The sequence below is a fragment of the Lepidochelys kempii genome, chromosome 2, assembly GCF_965140285.1.
Source record: "Lepidochelys kempii isolate rLepKem1 chromosome 2, rLepKem1.hap1, whole genome shotgun sequence".
Taxonomy (NCBI): Eukaryota; Metazoa; Chordata; order Testudines; family Cheloniidae; genus Lepidochelys; species Lepidochelys kempii.
The window spans coordinates 144622216-144647747 of NC_136381.1; the positions used below are offsets into that span (position 1 = coordinate 144622216).

Below are 25532 nucleotides of genomic sequence, written 5' to 3' on the forward strand. Positions count from 1 at the left end.
CACGCTACTGTAACTGATATCTGGCCTGACATTCACTGCCTCCAACATCACACCGTTGTAATATGTATCCAAAAGGTATCTTGTAAGGTATCATATGTAAATCAATGAAAGGCTGGTCATGAACACCATTGTGTGACCTATGCATCTGTTGTGTGTGAACTCTGCAGCTGAACGCCACCTCCTGGGTCCTAGTGCCAGTTGTGCTCCCCTTCTGCGAGCTGGGAACCTTCCTGTTTTCTGTGCAACAGCCAGTGCCCGCAGTGGGACAGCGTGAGGGAGTGTGGGGATGAGGGGGGAAGAGGCAGTGGGGAAGGAAGGGGGTGGAATAGGGCAGGGGGAGGGGAATGTGGGAGTGAGGCATAGGTGCTGGAACTAGGGATGTGGGGGTGCTGCCATACCCCCTGGCTTGAAGTGGTTTCCATTATATACAGGGTTTCAGTTTGGTTCAATGGCTCTCAGCACCCCCACTATATAACTTGTTTCAGCACCCCTGGAGTGAGGAAGGGGGCTGGGGATGGGGTATCCCAGGGGGAAGCAGGAGCCCAACATGCAGAGTCCCCTCGGCAGCACCTGGGGCTCCCCTGTTAACCAGGCCCATCAAACCCTCACCCAGACAAGTCCTACCCCTCTACACCTGGACCCCCGACAAGCCCCCCATCCTCACCCCACCGAGCCCCAACCAGCTGCACCTGGACTCCTACCCCATCAAGCCCCACTCCCCCAAAATACAGTACTGTAAAATTATAGTTTGCATAGGTACTCTTTATTATATACTGTACATTACTGTATACATTATACATTTGTACATATTACTGTACAGGGTTGTATACACAAAACCATGTACAGTATACTAAACTTTATGGACAATTTAAGGGATTTTCAAGGGTAATTTTGACTATATGTGATTTTAGCCTTACGTGCTGACTCCCAGCTCCCAGCGCTTCCCACCAAGGGGCAGCCCGCCCACTCCCTCCCTGCACCTGCCGATCAGCTGTTTCATGGCCTGCAGGAGGCTCTGGGGGGAGGGGGGGGGCACGGCAGGCCCAGAGGAGGGGGCGGGAAGGGGGGGAGTGGGGGCAGGGCCTGTGGCAGAGCCCGGGGTTGAGCACTGAGCACCCCCTGGCACGCTGGAAAGTTGGCGCCTGTCGCTCCAGCCCCGGAGTCGGTGCCTGCACAAGGAACCGGGTATTAACTTCTGTAGAGCGGCACCCGGCTCAGAGGCCGCCGGTTGGCCACCGCTCCCCGAGGTTAACGGGCGCTACGCGGCGCCCCTGCTGGCCAGTCTCGGGAGACCGGCGGACTGAGGGGAAGGGAGGCGGAGGCTGCGCCCCGTTTCACCTGTAGGGCCGGTCTCGTCCCGGCGCCGGCGGGCAGGAAACGGGATTTAATTCTTTAACCCGATCCAGGTTTCCCGTGATCTCGCGTCCCGGGTTTATCGCGCCGAGGCCCGGCGGCTGAGCAGAGACGGCGGCGGCGGCGACCCCCCCCCGCAGGGTTCAGCCCCCCCGCAGAGCAGCTACGGGCCGCCCAGCCCGGGCGGCCGCCCGCCCGCCAACGGTCACCCCGGTCCGAACACGCTCGCGTCGCAGGACGCGGCCCGGTCCCTCACCTGCTCCGCGCGGCCCAGTCTCCCAGAGGCCGTCACGCCGCCCTCGCAACCGCCGCACGGAAGAGCGCCCCGGAAGCCAACTAGAGCGTTGCCCGGAGTTGAGCCAGGAGCGGCCCCGCCCCCTTTCCGGCGGAGACTCGACCCGGCGGGCGGGGCGAGTACTCCGGGTTAGTCTCTGGTTGGCCCACGTCAGGGCGCTGAACGCCAGGCGGAAGGGGGCGGGGTCTTATCGAAGAGGAGGCCGCGCTCACGCGCGTTGCGGGAACTGCGCGTGGGGTCGCCGCTCGGAGCCCGGCCTGGGCTGCGTCACCCAGGTACGGAGCCCGGCGGGGCAGCAGCAGGGCAGCTCCGCCGTGTTTTTCAAGCCAGCCACGGGGGGTGGGAGGGAGCTGGATGCAGGGGTGGCGGGAGCGGGGCCAGAAGGCTCCTAGCGGTGAGGGGAGGCTGCCCTTCCCAGGTGTGTGATCCTTTCCCCGTCGGATCGCTGGGGAATGCAGCCGGCTCCAGGGAAACGTGGGAAATTGGCAAAGGACGTTGTGCTAAAGCCCTGCTCTGGTGGAAACTGTCACTGGCTCTTTAAAGAGCGATCGAGTGGTTAAAACAATATTTCAGAAAGAATAATTCGTGTCTAACCACGCTTTGGGCTCTAAAACCTAAAAATAACAAAATGTAGTAGCCTCCTTGCTCTTTTCCTTAATTAGCAATGGAGACTGGTCCTCTGTGGCTCACAGCCAAGGGTCTCACGTGGTAAACACCAGTTAGCAAATAGTTGCTGTCTTGTAAACGCTGCCAGACCTAGCACTTCCTACTGGGAGTCGTTCTGCTAGCAATCCTGATTAACTGTTGCCCTCCTTTTGTAGTCATTTACCCCTGTCCAAAGTGAATGTAAAATGCTGCCAAAAAAGGAGAGCATTTTGCACCCCCATTGCACAAGTGTAAACAAATATAGGAACGGGTATAGTTGTGGATCAGGGGTTTTTGTGTCCTTCATTAGATTATCATGTACTACTGGAGTGTTAACTCTAGGTGCAGAGAAGTGTACCTTTACACATAGCTGTAACATGTTCTTTATGGGAGAGGTATCTGTACCTTGGGACTGAGAGGGCCAGATTCTTTGCTGTTGTAAATCAGTACACCTTTGCTGAGGCCTCCTTACTCTTTTTTTTTCATTATGAACAATTAGACTGTCTTTCAAAGGTGTTAAGACTAATGTTATAAAATGGGAGGAAGGGGGACTGATTCAAAGGCCTGCTTGAAGTTTCACACAGAGTAAATATTTGTATTACTATTCATTGTGTTTTTATAAGTAGCACCTGCTATAGGGCGTGGTGCTTTCCAAACAGAAAAAAGGGAATGGTCCCTTTTCCAAGGAATTCAGTCTAAGTACAGATTGACAGGCAGACAAATAGGCAGAAGTTTGGGGAAATGTGAATGACATACTGTTCTCTCTTTTTAGTTAATGTGCATGCCAAGTAGATTCCCTACTAACTTTGCAGGGGGGCAATAAAAATACTTCTCCGAAACTTCCTTCTGATTACATGCTAGTTTAACTCAAAGCAGAGTCAATGTAGCTATACAACTTAATTTGGTTGAATATGGATGGTAGTAAGAGGCAAGAAGGCATCCTTTAAAAAGTGGAATTTAAATACTAGTGAGGAAAATAGAAAGGAGCATAAACTCTGGCAAATGAAGTGTAAAAATATAATTAGGAAGACTAAAAAAGAATTTGAAGAACAGCTAGCCAAGGACTCCAAAAGTAAGTACATCAGAAGCAGGAAGCCTGCTAAACAACCAGTGGGGCCACTATACAATCGAGATACTAAAGGAGCACTAAGGGATGATAAAGCCATTGCGGCGAAACTAAATGAATTCTTTGCATTGGTCTTCATAGCTGGGGTGTGAGGGAGATTCCCAACCATGAGCCTTTCTTTTTAAGTGACAAATCTGAGGAAGCTGTCCCAGATTGAGGTGTCATTAGAGAAGGTTTTGGAACAAATTGATAAACTAAACAGTAATACCTCGCCAGGACCAGATGGTATTCACGTGAGTTCTGAAGGAATTCAAATGTGAAATTGCAGAACTACTAACTGTAGTCTGTAACCTATCATTTAAATCCGCTTCTGTACCAAATGACTGGAGGATAGCTTATGTGATGCCAGTTTTTAAAAAGGGTTCCAGAGGTGATCCCAGCAATTACAGGCCGGTAAGCCTGACTTCAGTACCGGGCAGACTGGTTGAAACTATAGTAAAGAACAAAATTGTCAGACACATAGATGAACATAATTTTTTGGGGAGGGGTCAGTATGGTTTTTGTAAAAGGAAATCATGCCTCACCAAATCTACTAAAATTCTTTGAGGGGGTCAACAAACACGTGCACAAGGGGGATATAGTGTACTTAGATTTTCAGAAATCCTTTGACAAGGTCCCTCACCAAAGGCTCTTAAGCAAAGTAAGCTGTCATGGGATAAGAGGGAAGGTCCTCTCATGGATCAGGAACTGGTTAAAAGACTGGAAACAAAGGGTAGGAATAATGGTTAGTTTTCAGAATGGAGAGAGGTAAATACAAGTATCCCTCAGAGATCTGAACTGTACCAGTCCTATTCAAGATATTCATAAATGGTTTGGAAAAAGGGGTAAACAGTGAAGTGACAAAGTTTGCAGATGATACAAAACTACTCAAGATAGGCAAGTCCCAGGCACACTGCAAAGAGCTACAAAAGGATCTCTCAGAACTGGGTGACTGAGCAACAAAATGGCAGATGAAATTCAGTGTTGATAAATACAAAGTAATGCACATTGGAAAACATAATCCCAACTATACATATAAAATGATGGGGTCTAAATTAGCTGCTACCACTCAAGAAAGAGATCTTGGAGTCATTGTGGATAGTCCTCTGAAAACATCCACTCAATGTGTAGCAGCAGTCAAAAAAGCTAACACAATGTTGGGAATCATTAAGAAAGGGATAGACAATAAGACAGAAAATATCATATTGCCTCTGTTTATATCCATGGTAGATCCACATCTTGAATACTGCATGCAGATGTGGTTACCCAATCTCAAAAAAGATCTATTGGAATTGGAAAAGGTTCAGAAAAGGACAACAAAAATGATTAGGGGTATGGAACAGCTTCCATCTGAGAAGAGAGAAGACTGGAAATTTTCAGCTTGGAAAAGAGATGACTAATGGGGGATATGATTGAGGGCTATAAAATCATGACTGGTGTAGAGAAAGTAAATAAGGAAGTGCTATTTACTCAGTCTCATAACACACAACCTAGGGGTCAACAAATGACATTAATACTCAGCAGGTTTAAAACAAACAAAAGGAAGTATTTTTTCACACAACGCACAATTCAGTCTCTGGAATTCCTTCCCGGAGGATGTTGTGAAGGCCAAGACTATAACACGGTTCTAAAAAAAGAACTAGAGAGGTTCATGGAGGATAGGTCCATCAATGGCTATTAGCCAGAATGCGCAGGGATGGTGTCCCTAGCCTGTTTGCCAGAAGCTGGGAATGGGCAACAGGGGATGGATCGCTTGATGATTAACTGTTCTGTTCATTCTCTCTGGGGCAACTGGCATTGGCCACTGTCGGAAGACAGGATACTAGGCTAGATGGATCTTTGGTCTGACCAAGTATGGCTACTCTTATGTTAAATACATAATTTATCAATGTGCAGTTCAAAAAATATACTTGTCAATAATAGGACTCTTGCATAGTTCAAGAATTACTGTTTTAAATTAACAGTGTGAACTTGAAATCAAGTCAACTTTAATAAGTGTTAAAGGTAGTTTCAGGTACGGCACTACACTTACTCCTGAGTTTCCATGCCAATTCTTAGGGCCTCTAATTGAGAAGCCATGATTCTGCAGATGTTTTCACACATGTTTCTCTATAAGCATTGAAGTCAGTCTAATAACTCATATACTTAAAGTGAACTAAATATGAAGTAGATATGTAAGTGTCTGCAGGAATGGGATGAGGTTGTCTTTTTTTATTTTATTTTATTTTATTCTGTTGCTGTATGCGCAGGTAACTAAGGCCCTGATCCTGTAACTGCCTGGGTATAGGCATGTGCTTGAGCAGGTCTACCCATAGGCTTGGGATCTAACTGACTATACACATGTTCTGCAGTCAAGTGTGCAAAGTAATCAAGTTGGGGAAAAAAATACACCAAAATAATTTTTCTCTGATGGGAGGAGGGGTGTCTTTGGGAAACAGACCATTAAGGGAGCAAGGAAGAAATCCTATAGACAGGTTGTTCAATGCCCTCTGTAGGGTTTCTTCCACCTCCCTCTGAAGCATCTGGACTAGATGGGCCACTGGTCTAATATGGTAAAGTAATTTCTATATTCCTGTTACACTGTCATTTCTCTATAATGTCCCTTTCTTTTTTTCCTCCTGTAGGCAACTTCCAGGGGAACACTTGACCTGATATGGCTTTGATTAACTTACAGAGTTTCCAGTTTTATTCTTCTACTGTACGCACATGCAGATCCCTGGGAACACTAAGAAAAACCTTGAACCACCTTAGTGATCAAGGCAGACAGCTAAGGTCATGGTGCTGTGGTTCCTCGGTCTTTGGCACAGTACTTTCAAGGGTTAGGTTTCGGTGTGTGTTTTATAGAAACTACCATGCAGAACTCTGGAACCAGCCTAACTCCATTACGGGAACTGTGCATCTTCACAGAGATGCTGGGAACAGTTCTAAATCTGATGGCAAATGGATGGATGAACAAAAATTTTTCATGGAGCTGAACAGCTTCAGTTCATCCAATGAGATTTTTAAATTTCTGAGTTCTTTAGAAATTATATCCGACACCATGGCGGCAGCAGCTTTACAGAGGATCTGTGAATTTGAAGTGGATGACAGTGGATTGAAGAATCCCAAAGACATATTGGAGAATGAAGTCTTCAGGGCATTATGCTTTCAGTTTGAACATGAATCACAAAAGCTGTCAGACACTGGTCTCGTGACTGCATTGCAGGCTTTGATAAAGTTGCGTGTAGATCCCTGGAGTACTTTGATTGTGCGTTTGGTATCAGAGAGCCAGGAACGGCTTGATAAGGGACAATTAACCATTAGAAACCTGTGTATTCTTGGAGAAAGCTTGCTTGATTTGGAAGGCCCAGGTTGTACAATGCTAGAACAAATTGTGAACCAAGCACAAGGAAAAAAGCTTGAAGAATGGACCACTGAGGAAATAGCAATGGTTTATGGAATACTGCAGATGAGTATTACAGAAGAAGGACAATACCAAGACTTGTTAAACCACATGAACAATATCACTTTAACCTTAGCTCCCCAACTAAGCCCTAAATTGATAAGCAGAATACTGAATGCGCTGGTTATTCTTGACCAAACTCAGGCAATTCCTTTAGTAATAAGACTATGTAAGTATTCAGTGAGGCATGTCCCTCGATTCACAAATGATGAACTAGCAAATGTGCTGGGAGCTTTCATACACTTTGGACATGCTGACCAATTCTTCACAGAAGCACTGGAAAGGCTTGTTCCCAAATCCTCCTTCACCATGCACCCGGAAGCAGTCAGCAAAGTCATGCAATACTGCTGCAGAAAGCTGATCCGTTCTAAGCCCATCTTTGATGCAGTGGCAGAAAGTTTTGCTTATAATGCCGACAAATGCACCACCAGACAGATTGCTGAGTATATTGTTCCATTTGGGACACTCAATTACCTACCACCAAGTGCTCCCTCTGTCTTCAGAAAACTTGAAAGGATACTAAATGCTCGCTTTACTCAGTTTCAGCCTCACACCCTGCTGAATCTGCTCCACTCATGCACCCTTATTGAGCGTTACCCAGTAAACTTTCTGGCAAAAATATTTAACCCCTATTTTCTTCAACAGCTGCAGGGTAAGGGAACTAAGTTCATCTGTGTCTCTGGTGCTCTGTATATTAGCTTCTCTCATACCAGCTCCTTGCCAACCTATGTGTCTCAAACTCCACAATCAGCTGTTGGAGCTAACTGAAGAAGAGGGGATCAGGAAGTTGAAGGTGCCTGTACGAAGTTTAGAGACAGAAATTTTGAAAGGAGAGCAGAAAGATAGGCTCCTTCCCTGCTTTAGTTGTTTCTGATTAAATAATAATACTTAGCAGCTTCGTATTTTAAAAGTGTTCCATAAACTTTAACCAGCTGATCCTCAGAAATTAGTAAATACTATCCTCGGCATAAACTTTAACCAGCTGATCCTCAGAAATTAGTAAATACTATCCTCGGCTTACAGATCGGGAAAATGAATCACACATTGTGGGGATGGGTGGAAGAGGCTTCCTTTCCCATGTTTAATCCACTGGAACTCAGTGCCTCTCTGATGTCATGATATCTTGCAAGATAACATGAAGAACCCAGATCTTGCCAGATATTTATTTTTCTTCAAAATTTAAAAATACAGCTATAAGTAAGTGAGAGAGATGATTTTCAAATATTTGATTTTTATATGTAACTTTTAAGTTTATGTGCATGTTCTGTTAATGATTCAGGATAAAGCAGCTTTTATGAATGTTTCTTTAAAAACAACTCCCCTTTGTACAATGACTTGCATGGGAATTCTTGTTGAACACATATCTGTACTGAATGTCTGAATCTTTTTGTTTCAGCTCAAACACCAGGTTTGGATAGATTTGTCCTCTCCCAGCTGACCCAGCTCTTTTTAACAGTTACCTTGGAGTGTCCCTTCTATGAGGTAGTAGATATAAGTTGAAATATTGTTTGGGATTTTTTTAGTCCACATAGTAATCATTGCATAATTGTTCCTTCTGAAGCAACATAATATAGACCAGTGGTCCCTAAACTTTTCAGGTTAATGCCCCCCCCTTGCCCCTGTCTGCCCCTCCTTCACCCCCTGGGCCAGGAGTGGGACCGTGGCTCTGGAGGAGGGGGGAATGGAGCTGCGGCCCAGGGCCAAGGCTGGGGCCAGTACTGGGGCAGAGGCACGGTCAGGGGCCGGGAGCTGCAGGCAAGGCTGAAGTAGAATTGGGAGTGGGGCTGGGTGGCACTTCCTCCCTGCCCCCTGTGGGGGCAGGCCCAGGCCCTGTTGCACCCTCCATGAACATTCCTCTGCCTCCCACAGTTTCGAGACCTCTGATATAGATATATAGGTCTCTTTTCATGATTAAAATTGTGAGACAATGAGCTTGTCCTACTTTATTTTTCTGTTCTCTGCACAACCAGTTACATACAATGCACCATATGCAGCCATTTAAAAAAAAAATCCCAGTGTGAGGTCATACAGTGGAATCTGTCTGGTTGCAGAGGGAAGGGTTATTGGCAAGGATTTCAAAAATGTGTAAAAGAAACTTAACCTACTCTGCCTGGCAGTTTGTCTGACAAAACATTTATTGGCAGGAAAATGCTAATTCATCAAAACAAACTTTTTGGAGGAAAGGCTTGGTCTACCCTTTTAATGGCCTGATGGTGCGAGATGCTGAGTGATATCCACACCCCTGGGGGTTGAGGGTATGCAGCATCTCACAGGGTCAGGTTCTTATGGTTTCTCTCACAACCACTACATAATAAACAGCTGTCCTGCTTCTCACACTTTAACCCATAGAAATTCAATATAATATACAAAGGCTGGTGAGAAAGGGGGCACTGTGATGAGGGGACTGCTTCCCTTAGCCTGAGATATGTTATAAAGCCTGTAGTTGTAGGTGTTGGGGATGAGGAAGTGACAAACTCTTTGGACCATAAATGAAATCCTGCTTTAGGTATGGAGGACCTTAAGAATTAGGTCTTTATGAAGAACTTTATGATGAGAAAGATGGAGTCTTTATTTTTCCTATCCCATAGGAAAGCCCAGTGGAGGAGCTAGCATTTTTTGTCTAGTGGGAGGAACATCTGAGTCATGGGATGCCCTCTTCTCTTCTCTTCTCTTCTCTTCTCTTCTCTTCTCTTCTCTTCTCTTCTCTTCTCTTCTCTCAATTTCTGGCTATGTAAAATGTTGGCAAATCACTCTTGCCTAATTTCTTTACTTTCCACAGGAAAGTAAAGTGTTGTCTGGCCCAGTTGTAAGAGTCTAACAGCAGTGTTGTCTTTTTCTCCTTGTTTCCTGTGCCTGGGTCTGGAGGGACAGGGCAGAGCTGATGTTAGTGTTGGAGCTACAGAATTCTGGGACGCACCTGTAACTGTCAGGAGGACTGGAAACCAAGCACATCTGGCAGGTGTAGTTACCATGACTCAGACAGCAGGGATCTCAAACGACATCCATTGGGAGTGAACTCACCCATTGCACTGAGCTGTGCATAGAAGACATTTCCCTTTGTTTTTTTTCTTTGGTATGAGAGGATATAGAAGGTAACACAAGCTCCTGTGATTCACCAAGCAGCTCCACTGGGAAATTGAACCCTTCAGGCTTGTCTCCTTGCAGCCTGTAGTGTGGACTAGCCTAGGCCATCCTTGAGGCTGATGGTGGATGAATATATATTTGAACATATAATAAGAGTCTTGCTTGAAGTGTTTCTGTTGTTTTAGTTTGGTGTAGTATTTGCATCCTGTTTGTTAGGGTCCTGATTCAACAAGATTCTAAAGCACATTATGTACACTCTTTTACAATAATACACTTGCTAACTATTAAAAAAATAGCTTACCCGCCCCATTATTTTTTAGTTTCTTAATTACCTGCATATGTAGGAAATGTTTCTATGTGCTACTGAGGTAACTGTAAGAGCAGAGCAGATAGAGGCTTAGATTTTATCTTTTTTCTTGCTAAGTGAAATTTTATGAGTATTTCCTTTTCTTTGCTCTTTTGATAGGGTCCTAAACTCCTTCCAAAGTATCGAGTAAAGTCCTTTCTCATACCAGGCCGTTCACTGGAGTCCTCTGTGGACGTTCACCTCTACAACAGGGTGAAGACTGGACTAGTTGATCTGCTAGGAACAAGAATGTATTTTGCTTCTCATGTGTTGACACCATATTGCTATACATTAGGTGAGTGGTGATGTCATTTTTTAAGGTAGAGGTGACTGGACCTATTGAGGTCCCTTCCAGACCTACACTTCTCTGATTCTATGATTATTGTCACACTGTCTGGAGTGGCTCAAGACTGAGAGTACCAATTTCAGGGCAGACTGTCAAAAAGCAGGGCAGACACCCCAAACTGGTGGTGTGATCTGTAATTAGATGTCACCAACCCAATAACAAATGTGAATTCCCAAAGTACAACCATAGTTTGCTAATGGAGTCACAGACAGCCCCCTTAGACATTCCAGTCTGTCTTGCCACCCAGGCAAGCTGGACTATGTGGCAAATGGTCACTTACAACAAAAATCACAAAATACTCAGGTTGCTTCCAGTCCCAAGAGACCAGTCACTTATCCCAGATCAGTTTGTTCCTTAGATCTCACACCAAAAACAACGTTGGTAACTAACTAAAAGTTTATTAACTAGGAAAAAGAAATCAGAGTTATTTACAGGTTAAAGCAGAAAGCATATACAAAAGTGAGTTTCAGTCTCTGATTCAAAAGGTGATAGAGTTATAGTAATCGGTCAATTCAAAGCATCTTTGGGGCTAACCCCTACCAAGTAGCATGGGGATCTCTTTGCTTATGTTTAGGAATATCTGCCCCTCAGTCTAAACAGCATGAAAGAGAGATTCAGTTTCTCCTTGTCAGGGATTTTTATCCCCTCCACTCCAGAGTTCAAACTGATGGGATGAGTTCATGGGATGAGGTCTCTCCTTCCTGGAGGAAATTAGGAATGCAGTCAGTAATCCTTCGATGCTACACAATGCTTAATTTGCCTTCAATGGCCATGGACAAGCACTTTACCTTAATCAGTGTTGTATGTCCTATTTGGCGAGTTACAAAATTATAGAGGTTTACAATGCAAACGCTCAGTGTAACTTTATACCATGGGCTATAAAGGTTATAAGTGAGATCAGTATATGCAACATATTACAAGCATTTTATAAAGTCTAAGCACATTCTTATCAATTTACCATCTAATATCTATTTTGATAATGCTAACACACAGGAAAGCAAGACTGGTTTCTAGCTATGCATTTTTAAGTGTTCAGTGGGGCCTGGGGCCTTGGCATGAGCTGGGCCTTGGCATGAGCTGGCACTTGGCCTACCAGTGTCACAAGTAATATTATAGTAGCGGAACTTTGCATCTTGTTGTCACAGTTTAGAGCAACTGCACCTGTATTCCCTCTCCGTGGTCCACGAAAGGTACCCATTTTAGTCTCGCAGCTCCTCAGCCATCACCTCTGGAGTAGAGACCCATGTCTCCTTCCCTCCTGTCTAGGATTTTTCCAGGCTGCACATTTTTCTGCCTACACTGATAGTCACAGCATGCCATACAGCCGAAACAGGCCAGCAGCTGCGCTTTGCTTTCTCTTTGAAGGCTGTGAACAGGTGTGATGGCCAGCAGTTACAGTTACCTCCCAGCTCTTTCTATGCAAAACAGAAAATGTGCAGTTTAATATATTCTTATTTGTTAAATGTATATTGTGATCTCTCAGACCAAAAAAAAAAAAAAATCAGACAAAATTAATGCTATAAACCTTTTTAAAAAGCAGTGTTCTCAAAATGTCATAGTTTGAAATTCAAAGTTCTTAACTGACTCATGGCACAGTGCAGAAAAAGAAAACTGAAAAATAGAGATTTTTTGTTTTGTTTTAAAAAAAATAAATTTTGTTTTAAACCATCTCCAAAATGTCTTGTCAGGCAGGGAAAGGTAAGCTCAGATTTGCATGTGCACACATAAATTTTATTTAGCAGGAGTCCACTCATTTTAAACTTTCGGGTGGAAAGGATATTTTATTAAGAAGTTGGTGGGGTGGTTAAAATGAGATCTAGAAAGGAAGTTACTAGGTGCATGCAGTGTTATACACTTACATTGTAGGCAATACAGCTATGGAAAAATGAAGATATGCCACTATCTTGTCTTGAATGTCAGAAAATTCTCCACTTCAAGTGTGCATGAAGCCAAAGAATCATTCCTTGATTAAAATCTTGGCAAACTGAAGGTCTAGGTTGTCCGTGGTAATTGCTGGCTGCCCAGATTATACATACCCAGCAGTTGCATAATTTACTTATGTCTTTTTTAGAAATATTTTCCATATGTTTGTCTGCCTTGTTTATTCTTTAATCATTAACCGCCTCTTTCTTCTTAACTGCTTTTTAGACGGGCACATGGATAGATGTAATTTGCAGTAGAAAGCTACGTTCGTTCTTGGGGAGTGTCCGTCCCTCAGGGAAAAATATTAATACAATTACAGTAAGCAGTGTATATTGTATGAAAGCATTTGTTTTTCTTTCCCACTCGTCCCTCCCCCAACCCAGATGTTGAGATTAAATTAGATGAAGAAGGCTTTGTATTACCTGCCACCCGATATGAGGAGGTGCACAGGAGGTAAGAGAACTACAAACACTAGAGGCAAAGACCATCAGACTGTGAGATTACATTAAATTGACAAAAATGGCAATATTCAGGGTGAAATTCTGGCCCGATTGAAGTCAATGGGAGGTTTGCAGTGAAGCCAGATTTATACCCTGGGTATCTTAAAACCTTGACTTGCAATGTATCACATATAGAGCCACATTGTGAGTGGTGATGAGGGACAGACGAGGAATTCACTCTTCACTATGTAGGAGCCAGAATGGATAACACTAATTTTCTAATAAATAAATAAATAAAAATTAAATCTAATTATTTTACTTTATTAGTTGTTTGTTTTCTTACCATTTTATACTTTTAAGTTGCTAAAGTGGATGTTTGGTACTTGTTTCTTTAGTTTCCTAATTGTAAAATTTCCGATTTTACATAAAGATCTTTTTTCTACTAATTAATTTCACCTTTAAAATGTCATCTGTGCTGAAAAAGTTAAGTCCAGGGCCTTATTAACATACTTCATGTGAGACCAGCACAACCTCAGTGACTAAATTGATGAGCAAGGAATTTATACTATATTTGCAATTGGACTTTCATAAGTCAAGGAAGCTGAATGCTTTGACCAGGCTGTACTCCTCCATCACAATTTTCAGTCTGATATCCTTGGGACTTGTGCTCCTAAGTCATATAGGTAGTTTTGAAAATCCCACCTATAGTTGTCTAAATGTGGGGTTAGGAGCTTAAACATAGCCTCTTACTTTCAAAAAGTTTGGCCTATGTTCACAATAACTTTTAATTTATTGAAAACTGCACATTGTGAAAGATGAGGCAAATTTTGCTTTGGAATGACAAAGGTTTTATGCCATTGAGAGACATTTTTAATCAAAATACAGTTTTTGGCCTTGATGCTGCAAACCTTATACACATGCTTAACTTTAAGTAACATTCATATAAGTAAAGCTACCTGCATAAGTGTTTGCAGGATCAGACTCTTGTTTTCAGTATTTTGTTTTTAACTGTATCAGTTTTGTAAGATTCAAATAAGATACCACACCAATAGTGGCATTACAAATAAACAATTTAGGTAATTTGATTCATTATATATTTTAATGTAAAATTGCTATGTAAAATTTTTTCAAATTAATTTTAGAAAGTTTCAACCTGATTTAAATACATGATTTAACAAAAAATCAAATTGTTTAAATTGCCTTGATTTAAATCACTCTACCCTGGGAGGGGCCAATCATAGTAGCAGCCCCTCTGCTCTGACCCCGTGAGGGACTATGTGCTCTAAAAGGGTGTGGGGAAGAGGCAGTATCCCTTGCCCCCTTCCCTGGGGCCCACAAAGTAGGTCTAATAATTGATAACGTTGTTTTTAAATGCACTTTTGTGTTTGATTTTAGAATAGCCCTGTGTATTGACGGTCAAAAGAGGTTTTGCAGCAACAATCACAGTCTTCTAGGCAAAGAAGCTATTAAACAAAGACATTTGCAATTACTTGGTTATGAAGTTGTGCAGGTAAGGGCTGAAGCCATCAGCTAGTGCTTCTCTAGCTAGAAAAAGATTGAAGGCTAATTTATAATAAAGGTTAAAGCTACTGCTGCAAACACTTCCCATGCTGGTTGTGGACTTGCTCCGGTTATGTGACCTCTTCCGTTTCTTGGTCTCTTCTTCTGGTCTTCCTTTTCTTTTTTATTATTAATTCATTCTTTCTGCTTGCCAGTTGCAAATTTCAAGAGCACTCAGCTCCTATGACTGTTTTAAGATTCAAATCCTGGTTCCATTGACTTCAGTGGAAGTTTTGTCACTTGAGTTCAGTGAGACTAGGATTTGTACCTAAATGTCTCACTTTTTTTTTTTTATTTTCAAAAGACCTTAACTGGGATTTTTTTAAAGGTGAAGGGTTTCTTGGTGTGTGTGGGTTTTTTATTTTTTTTCCTAAGAATACATATAAAGCCTCTCTTCTGTTCATAGAATCCCCACAACTAGGTCATTTTCTTTAGTTTGCTTGTTGTTCATATTTATTTAATTTTTGCTGAAAGACTTTTTTCCTGTGTGGATTGAAGTAAAATCCTTTTTTAAATTTTGCAAATGGAGAATTTGTTATAATCAGCTAGTGCAATGCACCCAACTTTAGTAACTGACTCTGATTCTGCAATGAACTCCACACTCAGGCAGTCCCTATAGGGTCCACTTGCATGGAGTCAGCTGCAAGATTGGAAGCTTAATTTGCATTTTTAAAAGCTTAACAAAATTTGACGTGAAATTATTCATTCACGAAAATTTCATTTTATGAAAGTTAATCTTAAAGAATATTGACTATAATGCAGTTGTTCATTTAAAGCAATTTCTCACAACCATTTCTCTCTTTAACTTCCAGATTCCATTTTTTGAGTTTGAGACTTTAGATAACAACAGAGAGATAGTAGAATATCTGCACAAGAAAATTTTTCCTCATACCTACAGGCTCAGCTGGTGATACAATATAACAATAATAGAATACAGACTGGTCTACAGCACCTCTAGGTACTGTGAAGTATAAATATTTTGCATGGGAGAACCACTCTACTTTCAAAGTAACTCCTCATGGGATGATTTTAGCTTCCGAATGTGAGTCTCTCCAGTTCCTGGATGGATTGATGTACAAAGAATTAGAAAGGGCAACAGAATGTATTTTGTTTTGTGTGAACATTTACTGCAGCTGAATAATAATGGAAAATGCTTGCAAAACCGTTCATGCTGAGTTTCCTGGGTATTGCACTTTTCTTTTTAGAGTTGACAGAGATATGCTTATTATTAGACAGATATGCTTCAGTGGTACAATAAATTCAGTTGCACAGTGTCAAATTGTGCACTGTCTTACACTGTGCAACACTGGAATTATTGGAGTTTCCAAAATATATAAAGCAGGGTAGAATTTTGCCACTCATGTGACATAAAAGGCTTAGTACTTATGAAACAAATTTAAATACCCTAAAGTAAAGTATGGTTTATTATCATAATTGCATATATATTTAAACTACTGTTAATTTCTTTAATAATGTGATTTAAGTATGCAAGTTTTCTATTTACCAGGAATTTTAAATGTAAAAGAAAATCAATGCACTTCATTCATATTTGCTCATGTTCTTATTTATATTTCTCACCATTTTAGATTTCTCAGCTGTATTCCATAGAACCTAAAATATTACTGGTTTTAATGTTCAGTGACTCTAATAAAGAGCACTATTGCCCACTGATCACAGAGTAAAATAATTTATTTGAAAGTATGAAGAATTCATTGCATTGTCATCAATCCAGTACTGTTTGTTGTACTGCTCTTTTTCCAGTTAAAATGAAGAATTATTCTTAAAGATGGAAACTTGAATCCCCAACTACCTTGCACTGTCAAATCAACCTTATTTTCTCTGATAAAGACCACTCGTTACAAGCTAATGGAGTTACACAGGTGGCACTGAGAGACTCGTTTGTTCGGCAGAATGTGTGTTGTTGGAGACGATGTCTGAGATAGAGGTAGCTCAGTTTTACTTTGAGAACACAGGATGAGTTCAGTGAGGAAAAATCTTTCATGCGGGCTAGATTGTTTCCTTTATGTCCAGTGATGTGTAGGTACTTGTGCAAATAGTAAAGCCAACCTACAAAGTTAAGCAAGATTGACCGTAATTACTACAGATGGCAGGTGACCTAAGTCAGAGGGAAAATTCGTGTAGTTTTAAAACCAAACAAAAATACACCTCTTCTTATTTCATTAAAACATCCACCTCTTCTAGCATGGGTTCTGGTTTTTTGTTTTGTTTTTTTCTGAAGGTACATCTACACAAGGATAAAAACCTGCAGCTGGCCCAGGCTCACAGGATTTGGGCTCTGGTCTGAAAAATTGCCGTGTAGATATTCAGGCTTGGGCTGGAGCCCATGCTCTGGAACTCTGCAAAAGGGAAGGGTCCAGTGCAAGCCTGAATGTCTACATAGCAATTTTTCAGCTCGGAGCGCAAGCCTGAGTCAGCTGACGTGGGCCAACTGCAAAGTTTTTATCCCTGTGTAGATGTACCTTCAGAAAAAAATCCTTGTTGATTGCTTTTGAAATGCAGACATCTGTCAGAGCTGCCAAACAGTACCCAGAGGTTTGAGGTTGATGCCAAGAGCTGGAAGGACATCTAGATTTTATTTACCCTGACGTGCTTTCTCCTCACTTTGTCCTCTCCCAATCCTTACCTCACCCCTCCCTTACTGGTGTGGGAGCATGGCACTCTGGCAAATTGCCAGTGTGGCCTCTTTTCTGGGTCAGTTCAACCATCCAAACTCCCGACTCTGCTGGCTCACATAGCTAGGGAATGGAGCTGAGCACCAGTCGGAAGACAGCTTGTGTTATAAAGAGCAAGCAGTACTCCCTGATCAGCATGTCAGAAAATAGTCTCCACAGGTGAAGTAAGGGGGAGCAAAGGAAAAGCCTTATTAATTATTTGTATTATCATAGCTTCTTGGGGCTCTAGTCATAGACCAGTGGTTCTCAAACTTTTGTTCTGGTAACCCCTTTCACATCGCAAGCCTCTATGTGCGACCCCCCCTTTTAAATTAAAAACACTTTTTTACATATTTAACACCATTATAAATGCTGGAGGCAAAGCGGCGTTTGGGGTGGAGGCTGACAGCTCGCGACCCCCCCTTGTAATAACCTCGTGACCCCCTGAGGGGGCCTGACCCCCAATTTGAGAACCCCTGCCATAGACCATTGTGCTAAGCACTGTACAAACCCAGAACAAAAATACAATCCTTGTCCCAAAGAGCTTGCAATCTGAGTGTAAGACAAGAGGCAACAGATGGAGACAGACAGGCGTCTACAAGAAAGCAATGAGACAGTACAGGCTGGCATGGTATGGTTGTGGCATCAGCGCACCAGCAGCTTAGTGGTAAGGGAAAGTTTGAAGGAGGATAATGTGCTAGTTTCAGATGTTTGCAGGGAGCTGCTCCCCAGCAGGACGAGCGAGGAGGAGGAGTCCTGCAGTAGAGGGATGCAAAGAGAGAGGGGTGATGTGATTAAAGTTATGGCCTAGGAGAATACTCTTTGCCTGATTGAAGCTGTAGCAGGCCTGTCTTATCAGTACTTCCCTTGTTATGAGTATGAGGTGGTGCTGCTTGTTTCTCTGACTACCCAGCAGGTGGTGCTGTTGTCAAATGGCTTGATGTTTTGTAGTTTTCAAGCAAAAATCATGTGTAAATGAAGTCAGCAGACTAGATGTGAGGACTAAATCTTGATCTAATGTATTTCACGAAAAATAACCTGTATGGAACATGGCTGTATGCTCCCTGGCTGTTAGGGTGTGGCTGTGTGTGAGGCGGGGGGTTGGCGATAGCTCTTGTGAAAGGTGCTACTGCACAGTCAGGACATGTTACCCTTATTACGCTTTGTTCTTGGTAGCAAAATATAAATTATGAGCGGGAAAAAAAAATCTGAAGGTGCTACCATTTCTTCTCTGCTTCCTCCACCACGCCACCCCTTGTTATGCTTGTTACTTGATTTTCTGCTTATGAAAGCCATGAGCAAGAAGTTATTTATAAAAACAGCAGAAGAGTTCAGCTGTGACCACAAAAGGCTTAGAACCTGTTTCGCAGAAGTGCAGACTAGTCACCACTGAAAATGAATTCAGTAGGAGCGGTGGGTGTTCAGCCCCTTTGACAATCAGGCCCCTCTTAATTGGAATAATCTTTACTGACTAGGCTGACTTCGATGGGGTTTTATCGGTTTTGAACATCAGTGATTGATAGTTCTTGTGGACATTTTTTTTTTCATTTTTAAACAGCAAAAATTTTGAGAATCAAATGGATGCACTGATGTCTGTTACAAGTCCTGATTAGAGAGACAAGGTGGGTGAGGCAATATCTTTTGTTGGACCAACTTCCGTTGGTGAGAGACAAGCTTTCAAGCCAGAAAGCTCTTCTTCGGTTCTAGGAAAGGTACTCCGAGCATCACAGCTAAATGCAGATGGAACAGATTGTTTAGCATAAGTAGATAACACATATTGTAAGGGACCATTCAAGGTAACTCTGCTAGACACTAAAAATCATGGACTGAACAGAAACACTGTATTTTTGTTTTATTACAACAATCTGTAACCCACTAACCCGAACTTTTTGTCCTGTGACTGCAGAGGTATTAACAGGCCACTGTACCTTGAATGCTCCTTTAGAATATGTGCTACCCACTTATGCTAAACAATCTGTTCCATCTTCTTTAGTTATGACGCTCTGAGTATCTTTCCCAGACCTCAAGAAGAGCTCTGTCTGGCTCGAAAGAGTATCTCTCTCACCAACAGAAGTTGGTCCAATAAAATATATTATCTCGCCCACCTTGTCTCTCTAATATCATTGGACTGACATGGCTACAACTACACTACATACAACAACTCGTGATTGTCATTTGAAACTGGTAATGAAAATATTGTGTATTCTGGGTTCAGTTGAAACATAATAGGCAGCAGGTTTAAAACAGACAAAAGGAAGTATTTCTTCACGCAATGCACAGTCAGCCTGTGGAACTCCTTGCCAGAGGATGTTGTGAAGGCCAAGACGATAACAGGTTCAAAAAAAGAACTAGATAAATTCATGAAGGATACGTCCATCAATGGCTATTAGCCAGGATGGGCAGGGATGGTGTCCTTAGCTTCTGTTTGCCAGAAGCTGGGAATGGATGACAGGAGATAGATCACTTGATGATTATCTGTTCTATTCATTTCCTCTGGAGCACCTGGCATTGGCCACTGTTGGAAGACAGGAAGCTGGGCTAGATGGACATTTGGTCTGACCCAGTATGGCCACTCTTATGTTCCTATAAAATTTATACAAACATTTAAGCAGACATTTCAGTCCTTTACTCTGAAAAGGAGAGATTTTTACTATCAATTAAATGTGCTTTTAGAGTGAGAGAACTTTTTCAGATGAATACTGTCCAAACCCAAGTGTGTCCTAAGGAGACATGCCTGCCCTTTCTAACACACTACAGTATTTAGTGATAATTAGAGGCCTCTTCATGCTGTAATTTTCTGCTGCTTTGGGTACTGAACCAAACAGGATTTTTCTTGTCAGAACACCAGGTATTTATCTTGACATTTAAGAGCAGCACAGCACCATTTTTCTTCAGTGAGCTTTGAATATTTGAGTCAGTTTAATTAATCAAGTTGTTTGTTTAAAAGTGGGATAACTTCAATAGGGGAGACCCATATTAGAGTATCCCACAGCTTAGCGTACTCATCTGACAGATGCCAGAGCCCTGTTGTAATCCCTTCTCCCCTTTGGTGGGACTTGAACCAAAAGGCTCCTACATCCTGGGTTAGTACTCTGTCCACTAGGCTAAGGGTTATAAGGGAGGGCCTCTTCCCCCTACCACTTCACAAGCTGTTTTGTGTGAACTTTTCTGAGGGTTCTGATGCAATAGGCAAGCTCATTGGCCCCCGGCAGGTGACTTAGACAGCTGAATGCTTATTTTCCCCTGCTTTGTGAGCTGTTCTTGGGCTCAGGCAGGAGATAAGGGCCCAGGCACATAGAGTGAGGCTGCAATAGGCATGTCCAGAGGCAAAAACTTATGCACCAAGTGAGGTTAGGCACCTACAAGGTTTGGCAGCAGCCAAGAGAGTTTTGTGGATTGCAGTGGCACCTAAGCACTTTCATGGATGTGGAATCTCACATTAAGATGTTGCAAAATAGGTATCTAAAGTTAGAAACCTAAACTCCTATTTAGGCTCCTATATGAGTGTCCCAATTTTTAAAAGTGTTGAGGACCTAGCAGCTCCCATTCACTTAAAGTGGAAGTTGATTTGAAGTCAGTGGGAGCTGCTGGGTGCTCAGCACTTGTAAAAGTCAGGGCATTGCTTTAGCTGCCTGGATATTAGAACTGAGAAGCATTTTTTGACCTTTCGTGGCTGGTCCCTTTAAGGGGAGTCAGGACCCAGTCCACTTGTGAAGGGCTTTTTTAAGGAGAACAAGCCCATCTCTGCTGACCAGTAAGCAATTAACTGCCAGCCAGCCAGCCCACCCATGCAGCTAATTGACTAACAAGCACCTAGGTCTGGTAAAAGGCTACTAGAGCTCAGTTGGAGGGAGGTGATCTTAGAGAGGAGTTTTGTGAAACTGTAGCAGGGTAGAGTTAAACTCTTCTGGTTTACTAGTGGGAAAAGTGAGTAAAGGGACCAAAGGGGAAAAGCTGACTGAAGACTACAGCTGGGAGAAGAGCTGGGAAATTCTGACCTCAGGAGAGGATGCTTGCTGGGATTAGCCCCAGAGCTAGAAGAAGGGTTAGGTTTGAAGGCCCTATGAGGAGGGGTTTTGTACTCTAAAGAAAATTAATAAATGAGACTTCACAAAGGGAGTCTCTTGTTCTCAGTTCCTGGGTCTGGAAATCCTTACATGACTAAAAGAGTAGTAGGCCTGCAAGGACTTGCCCATTCAGAGGGTCGAGGGAAACATTTTATGAGATGTGTTCTGGTCCAAAAAAACCAAAATCAGAGAGACAAGGTGAGTGAGATAATATATTTTATTGGATCAACTTCTGTTGGTGAGAGAGACACAAGCTTTTGAGCTACACAGAGCTCTTCAACTCTGGGAAAGGTACTCCAAGTCAAAACATGTTGTTGGTTTAGTGTCTTTGATTTGAAATAATTTTTCATTTAAAAACTGTAAGGGGGCTTATTCCTTCACCCACTTCCCTGGTCCTTCTCGCATGAACAGAGAGCAACAATACCTGAAGTCCAAAGGTGCAAACAATTCAATGTTTATTGGGGTGAACTTCCAGCAAGCATGATTCCAGTTTCATTCCTTACAGAAGAATTACCTCCAGGCTGTCCTTATTTTGTTCTATAGTCAGGCTTGTGAATTACCCCACTCACTGGTCATTTATGAAATTCATGAGGTGGTATACCTCAGTTTCCCCTCTTGTACAACAGACCAAGTTTGCAATAGTTTCTCTGCTGTACCAAGCATTAAGTTTATTCTCAGGTAATAGCTGAGACACAGCTTCAGATTTTAGCACTGTACACATACACATACCCCTTAAGATTAACCTGCCCCCCTTATTTTCAGGCTTGACTTGTTTTTTCACCTCCCTTTCCCAGAGGGCCATAATCTGAGGCTTCTAGTAGCTTGTTTGCTGACCAGGTGTATTCATTATTTGCAGCTCCTTTATGCCCATCAGCTAGGTAATTTGCATTTACACAGAGGCTTACTAGCTTGCTTCTGGATCCAAAGCTATTAGCAGCTCAGAGACTGTCTTAAAAGGGAAACATACCACTTCCACTAGAGTTCTGATTACTTTCCACTTTCATCTCCTGCTCCAAAACCCACAGATCTGAAAAAGAAAGCACAACCTATTGTGGCCCCTTTTGGAGCCCTAATAGGATTTTAATTAAGTACCATTTTTGCATTTTTTTTACCCCTTCTCCAATATACACTGCACCCATCCTGGGAAAATGCACATTCCTTCCATAGTTTAATCTCCATACCATATTAATTTTACACAAGGTGTAACTGCCTCCCATGCCCACAGAGTTTTCATGCACACCCACCAAAGCAACAATCTGATCCCCCAGAGCCACCCCAAGGCTCAGTGTTCCCCTCATTCCTCCCCTTTTCCTTTTCTTTTACCTGTGCGCACATACAATTCTTTTGCCTAACATCCCTTGCACTGTGATTACTCTTTACACAACTGTACCCCAATTATACTTCCAAGTTGTTCAACTAGACACAATGAGGGGCAGCCAAGTTAAGTTCCAATAGAAACCACTTACATCCTTTAGTGATTTTGATTAGGTTACCCAATAGTCAAATAATATTGATCTGATTCTCCTCTACCTGCTGCCTGTAGCAGTCCCTTATAGACCATTTCTGTGGGAAAAGGGCCCATTTTCCCTCAGAAAAGCTGTAAAGGCTTCTGGGGACAAGCATAGTGGTGCCAATCTATCTGACCCCCTTGGATAATTTAATTACCAAGCTTCCATCAAATGTGACTGCACAGAGTTGCACATACAGTTACATTTATATAACTGGGTTTTATCATTAAACAGAAACACCACAACTGTTACTCTTTTAACATCTTCACAACAGTTACTTTTTACCATCTCCAAAATGTTTACTTTCCTCCAAACCCTGTATTATCAATTTTTGCAAAAGCTATTTTGTGACTTTTCACTCACTCGCTCCTTCATTCAGTTCTTTAAGGTAGTGCAATTTGTCTGTAACAACTTAGCCACCAAGTACAATTATTGCCACACAGCTGCCTTAACCTGTGCTGTCTTTATCTTGAGACTGTTCAAAGAGGCAGTAAAACATTTGTCTCCATGGATGCCCATGGATCTTTTACTCCAAAAATTCCAGTGGAATACAGCAGACCTCCCTCATACTTTGTCCAAAAAAACCAAAAACATTTCATATAAGTATCCAAAGTACCCTCCATTAAAACTTCAGAAAAACAAAAGTGTGGAAAGGCTGGGGGAGAGGTGGAAAGAAACCAATAAAGCCTGTCAGGTCAGATTAAAGTATAGGCTACCAGCAGCAAATTAAGTAAACCGAGACAAAGAATAAAAAGGATATAGTTGGCTCTGAGCCAAGAGTAGGCTCCCTGGGTTGAAACAGTAAGGAACCCTTATCCCCAGGTTCTCATTCTGGCTCTGGGAGAAGAGTGGGGGTTGTTTCCTGCTCCTGCAAACCTGCCATTTTGCACTTTGAAACTTCCCCCCTTCTTTCTCTCCACTCCCCCAGGACCAAGTCCCAGCCCCAGTCTGTAAAGGTAGTCTGTTAACTCTGCTTTTGACTTTAAACCCTGTAGTGCCAAATCATCTTTCACTACCCCTAACTAATTTACAACCCTTCAGCAGCCCTTGCTGAAGCAGCACAAAACTTGAAAGATTACTGGCAGCTTCCCATAATGCTGCCCTTACTTCAAACCTCTCACAAGCAGACTGAAGTGCCTCCTTTCCCTGGAAGGCATTCAGTCCCCATGGGCAGAGACCTTCCTCCACTACCCATATACCAAGGAGTGGGGGGGGGGGATGGAAACAGGGACCACCCCCCATCCCTCTAGATCCCCTAACACTTCCTCCATTTCCTTTTTAATCTCATCCCAGGTTGACCCTTGCACCTGGTATGGGCCCTGGTTCTTCCTTACCCATTTATCCAAAAAATCCTTTACCCTGGCTTGCCAGAACCCACAACTACCATCATGAGAGTTTGCTATACCCCCTCCAAGCAGCTACGTGGACTGTTCAGGAGGGGGACTTACAGGCTGCCACTCACCTATCAGATGCAAAGTATCCAAGTCACCGGCACCATGATGTTAGGGGGCTTATTCCTTCACCCACTTACTTCCCTGGTCCTTCTCGCATGAACAGAGAACAACAATACCCGAAGTCCAAAGGTGCAAACAATTCGATATTTATTGGGGTGAACTTCCAGCAAGCATGATTCCAGTTTCCTTCCTTAGTGTCCCCCTTCCCAGCTCTGACACCACAGAGCCTTACACCTGTGTCCCTGTTCCCATTCCTGCCCTTAGCAGGGCATGATTCCAATTTCTCCATTCCCTGTTCCCACTCCCCCACACGCACTCTTCCTGATTGACTGCAGACTATATAGTAAAACTTGAGTCCTGCTTAGCTATACCTTAACCAATCATTTTCCTGAAATTTAACTAACCAATCCTAACATATTGTAACATGATTATTTAACCAATTATATCCCTCCACCTTAATAAGTTTACACCCAGCAAAATTAATTATACAGCAGACAGAAACAATCACAGAACCAGACAGAGATTATACAGACAAACAATAGGGAAATGGGGACTACAGTGATAGAACAAACACAGAAATGAATGATTTGTGTCCATTTATTCTTTTATGTAGAGACTGTCCAGTTTGACCAATGTACCTGGTCCAGTCCACACAAGAGATCCACTTCCTGGACACTACAGTGCTAATAAACAATGGTCACATAAACACCACCCTATACCGGAAACCTACTGACCGCTATTCCTACCTGCATGCCTCCAGCTTTCACCCTGACCACACCACACGATCCATTGTCTACAGCCAAGCTCTGCGATACAACGGCATTTGCTCCAACCCCTCAGACAGAGACAAACACCTACAAGATCTCTGTCAAGCTTTCTTACAACTACAATACCCACCTGCAGAAGTAAAGAAACAGATTGATAGAGCCAGAAGAGTTCCCAGAAGTTACCTACTACAGGACAGGCCTAACAAAGAAAATAACAGAACGCCACTAGCCGTCACCTTCAGCCCCCAACTAAAACCCCTCCAACGCATTATTAAGGATCTACAACCTATCCTATAGGATGACCCAACACTCTCACAAATCTTGGGAGACAGGCCAGTCCTTGCCTACAGACAGCCCCGCAACCTGAAGCAAATACTCACCAACAACCACATACCACACAACAGAACCACTAACCCAAGAACTTATCCTTGCAACAAAGTCCGTTGCCAATTGTGCCCACATATCTATTCAGGAGACACCATCACAGGGCCTAATAACATCAGCCACACTATCAGAGGCTCGTTC

The 25532-nt window shown here is 42.8% G+C and overlaps 2 protein-coding genes across 13 annotated transcripts in view; one reads left to right on the forward strand and one right to left on the reverse strand.

The window, feature by feature from the left end:
* MTRR (5-methyltetrahydrofolate-homocysteine methyltransferase reductase) overlaps positions 1 to 1687 on the reverse strand; it is a 172235-nt gene extending 170548 nt beyond the window's left edge. For 8 of the 10 annotated variants that reach the window (XR_012157387.2, XR_012157386.2, XR_013635360.1 and 5 more), the window contains exon 1: positions 1610 to 1687. The gene's annotated coding sequence lies outside the window, so the exon portion shown is untranslated. Of the gene's footprint in view, positions 1 to 1338; positions 1556 to 1609 lie in introns of those variants that run through there. The other 2 variants (XM_073332381.2, XM_073332387.2) reach the window with 2 other exon arrangements.
* Positions 1290 to 16210, forward strand: FASTKD3 (FAST kinase domains 3). 3 transcript variants are annotated; one of them, XM_073332392.2, is made up of 7 exons: positions 1819 to 1923; positions 6023 to 7492; positions 8237 to 8322; positions 10391 to 10565; positions 12923 to 12992; positions 14375 to 14489; positions 15352 to 16210. In XM_073332392.2, exons 2-7 carry the CDS (start codon positions 6052 to 6054, stop codon positions 15448 to 15450), a joined length of 1986 nt encoding a protein of 661 aa, XP_073188493.2. In that variant the 5' UTR covers positions 1819 to 1923; positions 6023 to 6051; the 3' UTR covers positions 15451 to 16210. The 3 variants fall into 3 exon arrangements, 2 of the variants coding, with proteins under 2 accessions (XP_073188494.2, XP_073188493.2); XR_012157388.2 differs by lacking the exon at positions 15352 to 16210 and having other exon boundaries at positions 1290 to 1923; positions 12765 to 12992; positions 14375 to 14402; XM_073332393.2 differs by lacking the exons at positions 14375 to 14489; positions 15352 to 16210 and having other exon boundaries at positions 1290 to 1923; positions 12765 to 14368.
* The last annotated feature ends 9322 nt before the right edge of the window (positions 16211 to 25532 follow it).